Genomic DNA, 17,114 nt, shown 5'->3' with positions numbered 1-17,114 from the left:
GTAAAGTCAATTAATAATATCAGATATGCGGACGATACTATTTTATTGGCCTCCACTATGGAAGCTCTTCAAGAACTGATGCTAAATAAGATAAATAGTGTGAGTACGGGATACTCATTAATACTTCAAAAACAAAAACCATGGTCAATGATGATTAGTAGACAAATCCAAAATGTTAACCTCACTGTAAGCGGCGAGATCTGTGGTCAGGTGAATAGGTTAAAGTATCTCGGCTCTGTTGTTAATAACAAATGAGACTACGAGGAGGAAATTAAAATTCGAATCGGCAGGACTAATAGTAATCTAGAAAATGAAGAGATTTACATGAAGAAATTACAAAGAAATAAAAACACGAATATCAAAAGCTAGAAGAAGAATTGGCTGTCTGAATGGAGTATTTTGGAGTAATGAAATTGGAAATAATAAAATTTTATCATCAGTTTCGTAAAACAGATGTTATTTCATGCGTTTTGTTTTTGACTTCTGACCTTCAGAAACTTTAAGCTCAAACTTTAATAACGTTTTTTACACAATTTTATATCCCATTTTATCATTAGTTTCAAAAAAATTATCAAGATCAAGATGATATTTTGTATTCGATATTAGCTAACTTGATTGTGCATAACATATCAGATTATGATATTCATGTCCCCTTTTTAAAATTTTCTTCAGTTAAATTTAAATTTTGCTCCTATTTAAACATACGGGTTTCTGCCGTCGCGTCGTTTGTTACTCGCAACGCAAAGCAGTTAGCTGCCTGCGCATATAATAATGAGTGCCAAGCGACGCCCCGACGCGTATAAGGCGTAAACTATAACGTAACGTCACCGTCACGTCACCACATCGTCTCCACAGAAAACATGAAGAAAATGGGAGATGGACGTTACGGATTGTGTGAATATGTTCATTGTTGGCAATTTAAGAATATTTACCTACCGTGACGTTGGCGGCACGGCGACGTGATGGTAACGTTACGTATAGTGAGAATTGCGCATTATTCGTTCGATCATAGACAGAATTTAGACGATTTATGAAGTTAGTTTAAAGCATTGTCGAATCACAGTCGGATACTGAATAAGGAAGGAGACCTAGAAGCCAAAAAAATGGTCCAAACAAATAAAATAATACACCAAAAACAAGTTTCAGAGAAGCTGCCCGCCATGCAGTAAACGCAGGAATAAGTGGAGAGAAGTAGTAAGAAAAACTGCATCACTGCTATAAGTCGTCTAAGTGGTTACTACTCTTTCCTCTGTCAAGAATGAAAGAAGAAGATTAAATATCTGTCTAACATAAGCGACGTTAGACGAATCTCTGTCGTGGTATAGTAGTACTGCAGTAAAAATGCATAGTCTATAACATGTCTCCTATAACGTCGTGTATTGTCGCGATCTCTGCCTTTTTACTGCAGCTGCAAAAACGCGCTGGGTACCACCGCGGACTTAGATATCTACAGTAATTGAAAAAAGACATTATCATCATCATTGCCATTATACTCGCTGACAAGCGAGACGCATCAGACGCATCTGACAAGCGACACGCATCAGAAAATGCTTTTCTGTGACTGAAAAGCCCGATACGTGATGTTATCTCTCTTCCGCACTCCGGACATTCAAAAATCTTATTACTTTGACTTTGTTGGCACTTTACTTTTTAGTTGCCGTTATTAACTGAGTTTACAATCCTTCTCCATTTCGTTCTATTGTGCCCACTGATTCTGCATGCTTATCCCCTTTAAGTTTTCATGCAAAATATCCTTGTTCCTTTTGAACTCTCCAAGGCCTTTTGAACTCTCCTCTTTTTGTCTCCAAGCTCAGAAGCTCACCGTAAAGAAGATATTTTGACAGGCGATCTTCCTGCATATATGACCAGCCCATTTTAAGCAGGATTTAGTAATTATGAATTCGGCGATCTCGCAGCTGGCTTTTTTCACGGACCTATGATACCATTTTATTCTTAACACTTGTCTACGATGTCTCTGTTGCAACTTGTTTAATGCGTTCGAGTGCCAGCGGTATACCTACGGCCTACGGAGCCCAGGTTTCGCTTCCATATAACATGATGGAGATTATTATTGCTCGGTACACTGCAAGTTTCGTTTTTGTATTCAAGTCAGGATTGTAGAAAATCCTGTGTTTTAATTTCCACAATGTTCTTGAGGCGCTGCTAATTCTGTGCTAAATTTCAGCGTCGATATTTGCATTTTCCGAAATCAAACTGTCGAGGTAATTGAATTCCGCGACATATTCCAATAGCTCTTCTCCGATTTTTATAACGCTGTTATTATATTCCTAGGGAGTGCACATGGTGTTTTTTTATCTATGTTCAGCTTAAGGTCCAAAACCTCGTATGCCCAGATATATGCGTTCAGCATTTCCTGTAATTGCTGTAACGTTTATAACATTGCAATGATTTTCCGGAGGAGTGCACATTATTTTAATTTTGTCGATGTTCAGCTAGACCCAAAGCCTCGTATGCCCAAGTATATGTCTTTAGAATTTCTTGTAATTATTGCTGTATCGTTTTTGTAACTAGAGCGCAGTCATCAGCGTATTGAAGTTCTGTGATAAATTTTGTACATGTTATTGCCATGAGTCTTTTTATGTTGAACAGACCGCTGTCATATGTATCTAACACCCATTCCTCCTGATGCAGTTTGCTGTCTACTATAATAGAGAGCGCTGCCGTGAATATGTTGGATAGGAGAGGAACTCACTAGAAGACACATTCCTGCCTAACTCCTGTATTTGTCAGGAAGGGATCGCTCAGTGATCCATGATGTGACACTCTCGGCTGATGGTTGTTATATGGACGCTTTTACGCACTGTAAGAAATTTGTTGGGTACCTACTGCGAACATTTGCAAAATTGCGCAAACTGCATCTCTGTTTACAGAGTCGAACACTTTTATTAGGTTCATGAATTTCAACTCTTTACAAAAGTTTAATCTCCTGCTCCTTTACTTTTTCCTGTAGTTGGCGGACTGTGAATATGGAATCAACGGTACCGTATCAATGTTGAACACACCGCCGTCGTATCTGTATGTAATGCCCATTTTTCTGCAGTTTTTTGTCGACCATAATTGAATCGGTCATTTGGGAAAAGGGTCAACTCCAAAATTTCAAAATCCCTTTTTTATCGGCTTTCGAATGTAACGCTCTAGACGCATATGTTCTGTGTGAAAACACAAAACTTTGGTAATGGGCGAATGCACTCTGGTCTGGTTTGAAGGCGGCTGGGACACCGATTGTTTTAAAATGGGCAGTGGTGGCGTTGAACAACCTATTGTATGCTGTTTATTATTGACACTGCTTGTTGATGTGGAAGACGGTCCTTTGATTATTATATCTAAAACCAATTAAAGGATGTTAAAATTGATAAATTTACGTAAAAGTTAGACAGTTTGCATTGCTTACCCTCAAGAATCGTGACCACTCCTGATGATAAGTTAGCTTTTGAGGTGCTAGGCTTGGCTTCAATCGTCGTGTTTGAGACTAAAGGGAATCAAAATTGATAATTAATAAGCGTAAAAGCTTATTTTAACAGCTCTAATGATAAATTAGCTTTTTAAGTGCTGGGCTTGGCTTCAATTGCGTCTGAAACAAATTAAATATGCTTAAAACTTTATGAATTATTTTAGATTATTAACTAAGTCAGCTAGTGTTAATAATTTATATTGCTCACCGTCAAGAATTGTATCCAGTTTTGATCGCAAACCAGCTTCGCAGGCGCTAGGGTTGGTATTATTGCCACTTCTCTCTTCTTGGACAATGTCTGCCGCTATGCGGTCCTCCAGGGGTCTGTCTGTAACACTACTAGGATCAAATTCAGCGTCAGAGAAAACATATCTGTTGAAGGGCCAGATTCCAGTACATTGAAATCCAGCTGTGATATTCTTTGGAGTCATTGCTAGTAGATAGGCGTCTTTTGCTAGAGCGGGTATGTTATAGATCGTCATTCGTTTTCCTGGATTTGATCTTACCCACTGATCGCATTCATTATTAAAAAATCTCTTAAATGGTCCAAAAACTCCTCGGTCAAGCGGCTGAAGCTTGTGGGAAGTATGGGGAGGGAATGATAAGAGAGTGATGAAATTTGATTTACAAAAATCTATTACTGGAATAAATAGGTGAGAAGTATGATTGTCTAGAATTAGTAAGACTCTATTTTCTTCACTGGGTTTTGCATATTTTGCAAAATGTTTGATGAACTGAAGAAAATTTTCCTCCTGCATCCAACCACTTTTGTTCCCTCCACCAATACTACCCTGAGAACCATCCCTTACAAAATGTTCATGGTATCGCTTTAACGGAAATATGAACATTGGTGGAATGCTCTGCCCAAGTGCATTTATGGCTATGCACATTGTTACCAAGGAACCTCTTTCCTGAGATACAATACCGCCAACTTCTTTTATACCTTTTTTTGAAATTACTTTACCAGGTTTTTGCACTGTAGTGCAGCCAGTTTCATCCACATTGTAGATATTGTTTGGAGTAAACTGATGCCTATCCATTACCATTGCTAAATTGTCGAAAAACTTCTTTACATTTTCCCGGTTAAAATTCATTGCGCGAGCAAGACTAGTTGATTCTGGCGTACGTATTGACAGTTTATTATTTCGTTTTAAAAACGCCGTAAGCCAGTCTTCGGTGGCCATTTGCTTTAGTTCCTACCCAGTGGGAAATTTGCAGTCAATCTGTTTGGCAAACTGATATGCCAATTTGCGTAACTCCTTTGGTGATAATCCAAAATAAAGCTTTGCAGAATCCTCGCATTACTGCTCCTCTTGTTCTCTTGCGTGAAGACTTTATTATGAGGTTTATAACCAATTGTCGGTATGGTATTATTTTTTAACTCTGAAACACTAATTTTAGCATATTAAACAATTAGGACCTGTACGTAATCATAAACGAACAATTTACATTTTGATAATAGGTAAAATACTTACAAATTAGTATTGAAAGCACAAATTCACGACCATACACGAACAGTGAAAATTAAATGACTGTTGCACTGTTGCCTATTCAGTCGGGTGTCTAAACGAACACGACGGTGCAATTAGTTGTTTCTTTCGATAACAGGTGGATCTGCAAATACGAGTGTTACAATTATCCCCTGTTACAATTGATACCGGTCTCCCCTAGTATACGCACTGATATTAACTGTCAATTATAGTCAGTAATCACTATCGTCCATTTTATACTACCTGCACAGATGGACCCAGCAACAATATCAAAATGGAGCGTACCTATATAGCACAGCAATAAAACCAAATATAGCCCCAACCAGAAACGATCACCTTTTAATAAGGCAAGTTTTACAGCCGTCATAAAAATGAGAGAATCCGACTGCAGCCTTCATTCATCAACGCCTCCGCCCGGCTGCTGCCACGGTCCCTTCCCATCCCTACCCCTCGGCCCCCTAAGCCGGCGTTCCCTCAGCAACAAACAAACTACAGCCGCTTGCTTCGAAAATAAAATCCGAAAACGAAATCGAACACACATCCAGCATACACAACAAAATGGTATGCGAGTTCCCTGCTAGGCCGAAGCCGTCGTTCGGCCGTGTTCGGGCTTCGCCGTGTGACGTCGATACCAGATCCGGCAACTCCATTGGTCAGGGGCGGGGTTAGAGTCAGGCGGGTCGAAGCCGAAGCTCGCTTCTTTAGATCAGCTAGTATAGCCCAAATGCTTTAAATGCCAACACGCTGTCGTCGATTTCGCGATTTTTACCTTAAATTTTCACTTTTCCGGCGGTTTTTTTGTGGTACCGGGTCGGAAAACGTTCTCGAAGTCCACTGTGAAAGTTTCGCGAAAATCCGAGTATTTTTAAGCGGTGAAATCACGAGGTGAATCCTGGAATATTTTAACATTATATCTGTGTATGTAGGCGATGCGACGTTGCCGGTGCTACGCAAGCGTTGCCGATGAGATTTTTTAATTTTACATGCCGGGGCCGCCGCGACCGTACCGAGTGAAGCGGAGACAGTTGAATGCGCAACTTGGAGGTAATGTTATTTTTTGTGTCAATGCACTGTTTTTACCTTGTTAAAGCGTGGCTTTCGTTCGTTTCGTTGCCACCGCTAACTGTAATTAGACTTTCGCTGACGTTTTTACCTAGTTTTAATTACTAATTAGTATTCTTAATGTTTTTTATATTGTAGATTTAGTAAATCTTGTATAACGTAGCTTTGGTAATTTAAAGCTAAGCATGCCTTTAACAATAACTGACGAAATACTAGTCGTGTCCCACTGCCAGACAAACAAAACTTTCTTCTACCCAGCTGTGAACCAGAGTTCGGGACCGACATTGTTCGAAATAAGAAATCAGACCTTAGCGAAAATGGGTATAATGGCTTTCTTAACGGAGATTTAGAAAATGGTCACCTTGAATGAATAACCATTATTTCCTATTGACGTTTTAGAAAAGAAATCTGTTTTAGATTTAGGAAGGTACCCAAAAAAGTTAAGAGGCGCCTGTATTCTTGGAACTCTGTAACAAATATGGAAAAATGCGGCCTTGTCGACAATTTCAGATAATAATCACAAATCAGATTTGTTTCTGCAGATGAGTTAGATAATTAGGTATAGAGTATGAAATGAAATGTTTTGATTTTACTAAAATATATACAACAATTAAAGATGATTGAAGTAAAGGATAAGGAAGCCTTCCATTGTAGGATTTTATTGTTTTGGAGTTCAATATCATCTGGTGGTGTTATTCTGATTTTGATGATTCAGTGGATCAATTTAATTATTTGATAGTTATATTATTTATATATTTCTGTCATTCTTTAGATGTTATTTGTTAAAATCATCTCTTCTCTGGTTCGTCAGATTCAGTAGGTACTAATGTCTTCAGTGAAAAGTTTCAGATTTATATTTTAATGCACTGAGACTAATATTGATATAGGTACAAATATTGTTACTGTCTAAGACTACCCTGTTCTCCATATTGGTATTTTTCAAAAAGTCAACATTTTTGTTGGTCAAATAGTAAGAAGTAACGAACTTAAAAGAGGATTTTCAAGAATATATATCACACTGTCATTTTAGGTGAATGTTGATTTTGTAGTTCGAAGATACTTCTCTTTCTGTCATTTTTTGAATGTCGTCTTCCAAATCACTATCCTAAATATTATACTATAGACATATCTATTAATCTGATCAATAATAGAATTCTAACAAATTACTAGATTGCTTCTTGTTTTGTCAATTTCTGGATACCAGTAGAGAACAGATAAAAAAATCAAATGGCCGTAATTTAAAATCTATATTGGATTGAAAATTACATGTAGTTGTTATAGCAGTGCAATCAATAATAGAGTATCCGAAAAGGAAGACATTAGGCAAATAATGTCTCTATCTTCGACCGCGGCGATTTCAAAATAAATCTCGACCTAATCTAGGCTCGGAATCGGGTCCAAGATAGAGACCACAGGTCGAAATGGACGTTTCGAACGCGGCGGACCACCCGTCACCTCATCGCTGTCCCCCCAGCCATATATCATCCAGCTACACAAGCCGATACACGTCCTCAGGTCGGCGAGCTGCTATATCTTTCCCTCTCTTTTGAGCCCTCTCATCGCGTGCATACGAAATAAACAATTGCCAGCGCCGCTGCACGAAATAACAAGCGAGCATCGCAATAAATACGTCACGTAGTCCGCTCTCACTCGCTCTATCTTCGTTCCAGTGCTCGCTAGTCACGAGTATCGCAGTCGTTCTCCGCTTTTCCTTTTTTCTACTCTCCAGGCAGACGTAATGACACGCTCGCCGTCTCTCTCGCAAATTACCGCTCGATCCTCTTTCTTTCGGCGGCGAGCGGCGTTGCCGGCTCGTGCCGCTGTTACGCTCTTTGTCTCGCGTATGAGGACGGGCCATTCTCCGTCCTCGTCGTCGATTTGATTAAATTCGGGGCCTCGGAGCCGGAATGTTTTCCGTTCGAGAGGGCTTCGTTCGGGGATCTTTCTATGAGATTACGTTGCCGGTAACGGGCTGCGACCCTTTCTGGAACGACGGTATGCGTTTGTTGCTCGCCGGAGGGGTGCAAAACGTAAAAAATAATATCGTCGAGGGAGAGAGCCGAGGGTCGGATTCGTCATAATGCATTTTAGTACGTGTGTTAATGTCCATTTTTTATTGAATCGTGTTTTAAGGTGGTAATAGGATTAAATACATTTACGATTTGTGGGTAATTAGGGCCATGGCTCAATGGCAAGTGTATTTGCTTGTGACCCGAAAAGAACAGGTTCGATGTCTAGCCGGTACAGTTGCTTTATTTATTTAAATAAAAGTATTTATTTATGTAGTTACACAGAGCCATCAGCAAGTCATCTCAAGGAAAGCAAGGGCTGATTGCATTGCCACCTTGTTTATATTTGTCTAGTCATAATCATTTAGCTTATTCCGTCCACTGCTGAACAAAAGCCTTCCATACCTCTAGCTATTTCTTTCTATTTTGTGCCACTTGAATCCACTTTCCAGCCACTCTCTTAATATTATCTGTCCATCGACTAGGAGATCGTCCTCTGCTTCTATAGGCCTCATCGTGTCTTGGTCTCCATTCCACAAGTCTCTTTGTCCACGGCCGACAGGTATATGACCGCATCTCTTACTCCTGTTCGATTTCGTGTGGTATGATTGGGTATTTTATCTCTAAGTGTAACTCCCAACATGGACCTTTCCATTATCCGTTGCTTGACCTGTATTCTATGTATGTTCTTTTTTGTCAAAGTAAGTGTTTCAGCTCCATACATGAGGACAGGCAAGACACACTAATTAAAGGCCTTTCCTTTTAAACATATTTGAATTGAAAATTGAAAATCAGATTTCAATATATGGTTTAGTTTACCGAATGCCGCCCACGACAAACCTATTCTTCGTAAAATTTGTCTAGTATGACTTCTCAGATAGTGCCGATGGGATTCAACGATAACTAGAACAAAAACTGGTTAACACTCATACATGCTCTCATGCTCTGTTATAGAGCATGACACCCTAATGAGAAGAATTGAAATTTGAAGAATTGACTTGAACAATACAATTTTCAATGAAATATATCATTATAGAACTAGAAAACTAATATTTGTAAAAGTTATTGTTCCTCACGTTTTTATGATCCGTTGACGAAAATGAATCATGAACTAAATCTACGGTGACAAGTTAGAGCAAGACTGTAACAATTTGAAAAATGCAGGATTATTGAGGTATCTAAAAAAATTACCTGAAATCAATTTAGGTTGAACATCAATAATAAAATAACAGACCAATAAGTTCATATGTTATGTGACAACTATCATGAGAGCAAAGAAATGGCTTTGAAATCGAATCTTGAAGTTGATGAAGTTAGATTACCTACACTTAACGAAAAGTACTTCAGAGTAAAAATATTGTCCCCATTTTCTAACATGTCCCTAGATCTTTAAAAATTACCTACCAATTTTTTACCTGCTTTTGGAAGATAAACAAAATCAATTTTAACTTTGTCCAAATATTTTTTGTCTCCTCGAAATAAAAATGTGATTAATACTGGTACTTCAACGTATGCGGTATACACAAGCCACTGCAGGCTGCAGACTGCAAGTGGTCACTACTTATTACTTGCAAAGAATAGGATTTGTAGAAGATGCCAAGCGCTGACACTACATGGATGATAAAACTATAATGTACTTCATTATATTTATTTGTTTAGCTGAAAGCATCAGGGCCCAAATTTGAATTAATTTGATTAAACTAGATATTATGGGATGGTTTTAGTTTATTCCAATCTTCTCTTCTCGTTTTGCTTGACATTTTCAGATCTATTGTGGTCTTCTAAACAGTAGGTTACATTTTCTACAATCGTATCCTTTCCACTAACACATCCGCACAAGTCTTCGATTGGTTCAGCTTGAAATTTCTATTGAACTTTCCATGCCTGTAATAGACTCATAACACTTTTTTTATAGTTTTCCTGTTTGTTATCAGGTCTGGCGTAAATTTTTGCGAATGGTCTACTATGAGCTATTCTATATATTTTCAACCAGTCACTGTTTTGAAGCATTCTTTTATTGGTTTTGCAATACTTGTTGGGTCATTTTATCAACTTTTTCGTTTTACTCTTGTAACCCTTGGAGGATCCCGTATTAGTCTAGAATTAATTTCTCTGTGTATTCTTCTGCCTCAGTATTTCTGTAGATTGCCACCCTTCCTGTCTGGAAAATTGTAACATCCTTGGGGTGGATTATTGGGAAAGTTATTCCTTATTTCATCCAACTAGTTCAGCTCAAATTTAAATTACGACTTATATTTTACTGTACTTGTACACTGCTGGGCCATATTGCATAACCTTGCATCATTCCAAATTGCAAGGTTTTTAGTCAAAACCCTCTACGTTGGTTAAACAAGTGGGAAGTTGATGATCAACAGGGTATTAAACGAATGGTAAGGTTGAGGGAATGAATGTTGGGGAGTGATTCCTCTGGAATTAGGAGATGGTCCCATGCAAGCTCGTGTGGGTAGCTTCGCACCCTTGAAGTAGACTTGTCCTCCATCGGGAGCGTAGAGGACTACTTATCCGCTACCATAGGATACCATTACCATCAAAATGCGGAATCAACGCTAAACTATACACAAAGTATGATATACTTATGAAATACTTCAACATTATTTAGACTACGCACGAGGGTCGCGAAAAGGCCAAACAAAGCTCATCAATGCCATTTATAGACCCAGAACCCTTTTGTGGCTTTGCAAAAACAAGGATGGCTACGAAAGATTAACTATACTAACTAGCAAAGACAGGAAGACAGTAAAAGCGTAGTAGGTCTACTAACATGGCATTGTAAGCTGAATAGGCATCTAAATCTAATAGGATTGACGGATAAAGTCTCAAACATATTTTACTGTACCTTTCTGTCACTACCAGGTTCTGTAAATCTGAAGAAGAATCGTCAGAACATTTTTTATATCTGCATTTTGTGTGCTTGGCGAACGTGCAGTTCTCTGTAATATGCAATGATTGGCAATTGACAGAGAGTTATATGGAGGATTCAGTTTTTAAGTTGCTAGACCTTTTGAAAAGTATAGGACTGGAGAATGGTACCTAAGAATCAGAAGCGGACCACAATAGATCTAAAAACAACGTCGAAATCTGTAAAGGTCGCAATGGATCAGGCCGAGAGCAACCTCGAGGAATCTGATCTTTTAATCTAATATATACAAAAAATTACCTCCGCCATGTCAAAAGTCGAAGCAAGTGCAGGTGCCAATTTGTTTGCAACAATCAAATTTTACTTATCAAGTTATTTGCAGCCCACTTGAGCAAAAAGAAGTTTTAATTTTCCTATAACAATTATCGTCTGTTCATCAATTCAAGTGTAGATTGTTTTTCTCTCATTCTCTGCACCATAAGATAAAAAATAAACAGCGTTAAAGAAGGGTTGGAAATGAAGATAGCTGTCATTTTGTATGTAATATTATATGGGAACAACTGAACGCGATACGCAACTAGACTATCATACCATATATCCTCATTCAAAATCGTAATAATTGAAAAAAATTTTGGAATTTTTTTTAGTTTTTAGTTAAAAAACATAATTGCTTGATAATATGGCAACATAGGTGTTAGATTAAATTTACAAGAAAGAAAATCCAGAAAAGATCCAGTATTTTAGCAAAAAATATTTTTTTTTTGAAATGTTCAAAGTAAAATAACTCCGTTATTTTGGACTTATTTGAAAAACGATAAAGAGAAAATATGTTTCTTTTATCGAGATCTACCACCCCTTAAAATACTTGCACTTATTTCTGGGACATTCTGTATACATTGCCGCTGTCTGGATGTTCTAAGGTTACAAGGTTATAGGAAGAGGGAAAAATGTAATGTAAACTGTTTATAGCTAATAATTTTATAAACTTTGTTAAAAAATATTGTTCTTATCAAGACTTAAATAATAAATTGTTCTCTCTATACTATTTACTTATTTATAAATGTAATACAATTTTAAAACAGTCTACTGATAAATATTTAACACGTGCATATTTCATTTTGTATCTAACCCAATTATTTTCGAATAAATTTATTGCGCTGGCCTTGGCACCCGTACTAACGAACAGTTCCTCTCTAATTAGTAAGATGCGGAGTCGCCAAGTGTTTTCGATAAATAACTTTGGATGTTTGTTTTTGCTGGGTCTTGACTGTTATTAATTCTGTTTGGTCAAAGAGGTTAGAAGAGAAAGAGGTAACAAATGCTCTATTTTATAATGCGCGAAGGCTGCCTGTTTTTCCGATCTGGGTTCCTTTGGTGGGGGTCACGCCAGGAGCGGATTTAGAAATTTTTAAGTGAATAATGATATACATCTAATATATAAAATTCTCGTGTCACAGTTTTTGACTGTTTACAGTAGAAATATTTTCATTTACTACTTTATAAGATATGAATATTTGTAAGTGATAAGTATTTTAATTAGGTATACAGGGTGTCCCAGTTCATTAGAAGTTTCTAGAGAACTACAATATCTAGATCGGAGATTTTTTGCACAGGAGTGTTTCACAACGAGATCTATCGATTAAAATATTTTCAATATGGCGGCACTTCCGGAAATACCGGAAGTTGACAGCGACTTTCTTATTTTAAATGGATACTCCCATTTTTTATTACATACTTACATATAGTAATAATAATAGCTCCCGTATATAGCGTTTGGCGCCTTGGGAGTAGCAAGGTACAGCTTGTCATACTAGAGCCGTTCGGTATACAAGGAAGGTAATGTGGCTAGCACTACGCTTCAACCGCCTATTATTACCTCAGCATTGTGAATCCCAAGTACTCACTTAAGGCTGAGTCGACCTAGGTACCCAAACTATTTTTATTTTAATAAAAATAGTCGGCTGGTGAAATGCCGGGTGTGGGATTCGAACCCACTACCTTGAGATTGGTAGACGAGAGCCTGTACCTCTACTCCACTGGGCACCTACATACTTACATTCTCTGTAAAATTTTATGAATTTTAATATCAAACACGCTATACCTAACATAAACCCTTTTTGAGAAAAAAAAAACTCTTAAAATTTTGGAGGAAAAAAACTGCCTGGTTAAAATGATTTATAATAATTTTTTAATCGCTTAATTCCATTACAGCTACGGCCAATATTATATGACATTGAAACAATTTAATTTTTGAAATAGATAGCCAAATGTCTCCTCTTTATGTCCCAGTGGCTGTGGTAATCACTAAATTTGACGTTTAGGCTATAGATAAAAAATTTTTTGACAGGCAGTTTTTTTCCTCCAAAAGTTTAATTTTTTTTTCTCAAAAAGGGTTAATGTTAGGTATAGAGTGTTCAATATTAAAATTCATAAAATTTTACAGAGAATGTAAATGTGTAATAAAAAATGCGAGTACCCATTTAAAATAAGAAAGTTGCATTGAAAACATTTTTAATCGATAGATCTCGTTGTGAAACCATGATGTGCAAAAAATCTCCGATCTATAGATATTGTAGTTCTCTAGAAATTTCTAATGCACACTCAGCCTGGGACACCTTGTATACATATTGAACTTGATTTACTTATTTAAATAAATAACAAATCAATTGTTTTCGTTTTAATACTTCGCAAATATTGATATAATAGGCTTCAGATAAGATCTACAAGTATTTTCAATTTGCAAGGTGAGTTAAAGGTAAGTATTAACAATTATTTAAATTTGTGATTAAAATAATCGTATTCAGTTTTATGATATTTATAAATAGGTTAGGTTCGATTATGTAATTGGAAATTTGTCTTGTTACACGACATATTAGTGTCGAGTTACACAAAATTTATGTGCTTAATTATTAAACACATACATACGTATTGCGAATGACTATTTTTAGTTTTATATAACAAAAAACAATTCATTGTGCCCAAAGTTTCTTGGTAGGTAATTATGTATGGCTTAATATGATTCAAAAATATTTTAACGATTTTCAATATCTACGAGTATAATAGGTGGTACTTTTTTACTATTTTTTCATTGTAAAATGATTTTATTAGACACTTTGATAGATAGTTGATCAGTAGATAGATTAGATTCTTCGAGGTTGCTATGGGCCTGATCCACTGCGATTTATTCAGATCTACACACTTGGGCAAAATTATTGCATATAACGATATTTTTATTTGATTTTGGACCTAATATGATTCTTTTTATATTTTTGGACATATTGGCTTACTATAAACACGACTAACTAATATTAAATTAAAAATCTAAGTGCAACTAGTCTGTTATTATAATTTTATTTCATAATGAGTGAAAATCAACAAAAACAAATTTCATTTTAAACAGAAAATATTGAAAACAATTTTAATTATTTCTCACAACTAATAGTCTGTATTGCCTCCTCGAGCCTCAATGCAAGCTGTGAGACGACGTGGCATGCTCTGAATTAAGTTGTCCAGAAGATGTTGAGGAATGGCTTCCCATGTTTCGCGCGCAGCAATTTTCAATTTATTTAGGATACGGGGGAGATCATTCCTTTTGACAATATTTCGTTTTAGCATGTCCCGCAAGCATGCTCGATCACATTCATATCTAGAGACATCGGTAGCCACCACAGTTTTCTTATACCCTCTTCCTCACAAAATAGCGAATCGCTAAAGTGCGATGGGGAGGAGCATTATCGTCCATGTAAACAAATTTATCCCCCACTGCCCCTCGAAATGGACGCACAATAGGCTCTAAAACGTCTCTAAGATATGGGGCACCTGTCATTGTGCCATCAATAAAAGCAAGAGGAGTTCAAGTTCCGTGCGTTATACCTGCCAATACCATAATGCTTCCCCCTTGAAACGGGACACGGGGGTTGAGCTGCATTCAAGCTTGCTCGTCTTCCAGATGCTCTCCAGACCAAAATTCGTCGCGAGTTTGACACTAGGCCTATACTTATTTCACCACTAAACATGACGAAATTCCAGTTAGGTCCATTTGCTCTCATCTCCTCAGCCCATTGTAGTCGCGTAATTTTGTGCTGTAAATTAAGCTTTGGAACACGTATGTAATCCTCTGTCATGGAATCTTCTTACTATGGTCTTTCCCGTCTTTCTTATTACATTTACTCCTTCAAGGCGAGCTTACTCATTTTTAAGAGCAGTACTAGAAAGCAGGGGATTGCGTCGTGCAATTAGGGATATTTGACGTTTGACGGTCTTGCACAGCAGTAGTAATTCTCTTTCTACCTCTTCCAGGCCGGTCTGTAACCTCGTTTGTCTCCCTGAATTTTTTTAATATTCGCGAAACATCGCTTGGGTTAATTACTACACTTTCAGCTATTGCAACTTGCCGGTAGCCCTGTTGAGACAGTGTTACTATTCTGACTCTATTAAACTGTGAAATAATGTTTCTATAGGCATTTTAAGGCCAAAACAATGGCCAAATTTCTTCTGTAGAGAAGCTTCACCCAAGAGACCACAAATCGAAACGTGCAAGAATTTGTAATAATATTGGGTCTGAACGATAAACATTGTTTACCATTTCCATATAATATTGGGTCTGAACGATAAACATTGTTTACCAAACATGTTTTACCATTTTAACAAAAAAATGTTTATTACAGATTATCAAAGCTATATGTATAAAAAAAGATTCTTTAAATTCCTTTCCGTATAATTTTTAAACTATATATGCAATAATTTTGGCCATGTGTGTATTTTGATCCTCTTCTGATCCTTAGGTTACATTCTCTAGTCCTATCCTTTTCACAAAGTCTAGCATCTTGGAGACTGAACCCTCCATGTAGCTCTGGCGATGCCCTATCATTGCCTATTACCGAGAACCACACATTTGCCAGGCTGTCGCACCGTCATAGAATGTGTCCTTCGTTTCTTCTTCAGATTTGACCGAACCTGCACATGGCTTCATCCGTCAATCCCATTAGCTTTAGATGCCTATATTCAGCTTACAATGCCCTCTTAGTAGACCCACTACACCTTTGACTGTCTTTCCGTCTTTGCTTATGAGATCTGCAGTGAATTTTGGCGAATGTTCTACTATGAACTTTTCGCCTGTCTCTGCCCTGGTCCTGGTGAGTTTCTCCACCATTCTAGAGATTTGTTGGCCATACATCGTTTTGTGGCCATTCTCGTGGCTGCTTTTGCAACGCCACTGGAAGGTTCTGGGCCTATGAATGGCATTGGTTAGCCTTACTTAACCATTTCATTTGTCTTTTCGTTACCCTTGTGATCCTCGTGTCCTGGTACCCAGACCAACGTAAAAAACAAGTAGATATCTAAATAAGGTTTGTCCAGTATTATAGTAATTCATATATCACCTGTCAAAATTGGCCTGTCTGACGAGAGAATTCCTGACAGTAACAATTGTGTCTGTCATCTTAATTCACAGGCAAATTGCACTTTCTGTCATTTTTTGGGTATCGTCTGTCGAAATCCCTCCTGACTCGTTGGACTTTTTTGACTCGTTTGGACTACTTTAACATTTAATAAAATTCTAATGTAAATTATTAATTGGTAATGTTCCTGTTAATTTCAATAGTATCTCATATAGGTTCTTAAGTAAAATAAAAATAATCTTTGTTGCTCATTTTCTGAAAACGTCAGAAATTATTTGAAAGATTAACTACCACCAATGACCGGTTTCAAACAACATTCTGAAAGTTAAAAGATATACATATATTAAGTATTCAAGAAAATCTACCCATACCCATATATAATTTATTATTTCCTCATATTAGGACCATCTTTTGTATCATAAACACCATAAAATTTCAACCAACCAAAAGACATTCTATGAATAAGAAATAAAATATTTTAGAATGCACATCCTTTTTATGGGTACGTCGGGGATATTTATTATTTAAGACGATAGGTATGGATATACTAATATTTTTTGTATTTATCCTTAACATCATTAAGTGCACATTTAATAAAATGTTCGTCTAAATCTTGAACTTTTTATTGCTGATATATTATTTGCATGGCACTCTAGATTGAAATTTTAAATGCTATTTTTTTAATTAAAAATGTCAAAAGTTGACATATGATAATGTTACTTTATTCAGAATATAATTTATCCAATAAATCCATTAAAGGAAAAAATACCGAGTATACCATTTAAAAGTTGTAGGTAGTTATTT

The 17,114-nt window shown here is 36.9% G+C and overlaps 2 protein-coding genes across 2 annotated transcripts in view; one reads left to right on the top strand and one right to left on the bottom strand.

Moving 5' to 3' along the window:
* Positions 1-3,117: 3,117 nt before the first annotated feature.
* On the bottom strand, positions 3,118-4,518 carry LOC115875789. The gene is made up of 3 exons (XM_030891292.1): positions 3,681-4,518; positions 3,413-3,490; positions 3,118-3,344 (listed from the first exon to the last, which is right to left on the bottom strand). Exons 1-3 carry the CDS (start codon positions 4,516-4,518, stop codon positions 3,118-3,120), a joined length of 1,143 nt encoding a protein of 380 aa, XP_030747152.1.
* A 1,153-nt stretch (positions 4,519-5,671) lies between these two features.
* The window catches only part of LOC115876086, an 81,146-nt gene continuing 69,703 nt past the window's right edge, over positions 5,672-17,114 (top strand). The window contains exon 1 of the mRNA XM_030891783.1: positions 5,672-6,006. Coding sequence (XP_030747643.1) covers positions 5,992-6,006 — 15 coding nt within the window. The 5' untranslated portion in view covers positions 5,672-5,991. The remainder of the gene's footprint in view (positions 6,007-17,114) is intronic.

This window comes from Sitophilus oryzae, unplaced genomic scaffold (genome assembly GCF_002938485.1).
Source record: "Sitophilus oryzae breed Bouriz unplaced genomic scaffold, Soryzae_2.0 scaffold_1396_pilon_pilon, whole genome shotgun sequence".
Classification (NCBI taxonomy): Eukaryota; Metazoa; Arthropoda; class Insecta; order Coleoptera; family Curculionidae; genus Sitophilus; species Sitophilus oryzae.
The sequence above is the reverse complement of the archived record's forward strand: the minus strand, read 5'-3'. Positions and strand labels throughout refer to the sequence as shown.

Bases quoted from the DNA above. Each gene is read 5' to 3' on its own strand.
- LOC115875789 (XM_030891292.1), bottom strand. From the start codon at position 4,518: ATGGTAATGGATAGGCATCAGTTTACTCCAAACAATATCTACAATGTG. The intron at 3,491-3,680 runs GTGAGCAATATA...GATTCCCTTTAG, and splicing joins ACTGGATACAATTCTTGACG to TCTCAAACACGACGATTGAA. The intron at 3,345-3,412 runs GTAAGCAATGCA...AATTGGTTTTAG, and splicing joins AGTGGTCACGATTCTTGAGG to ATATAATAATCAAAGGACCG.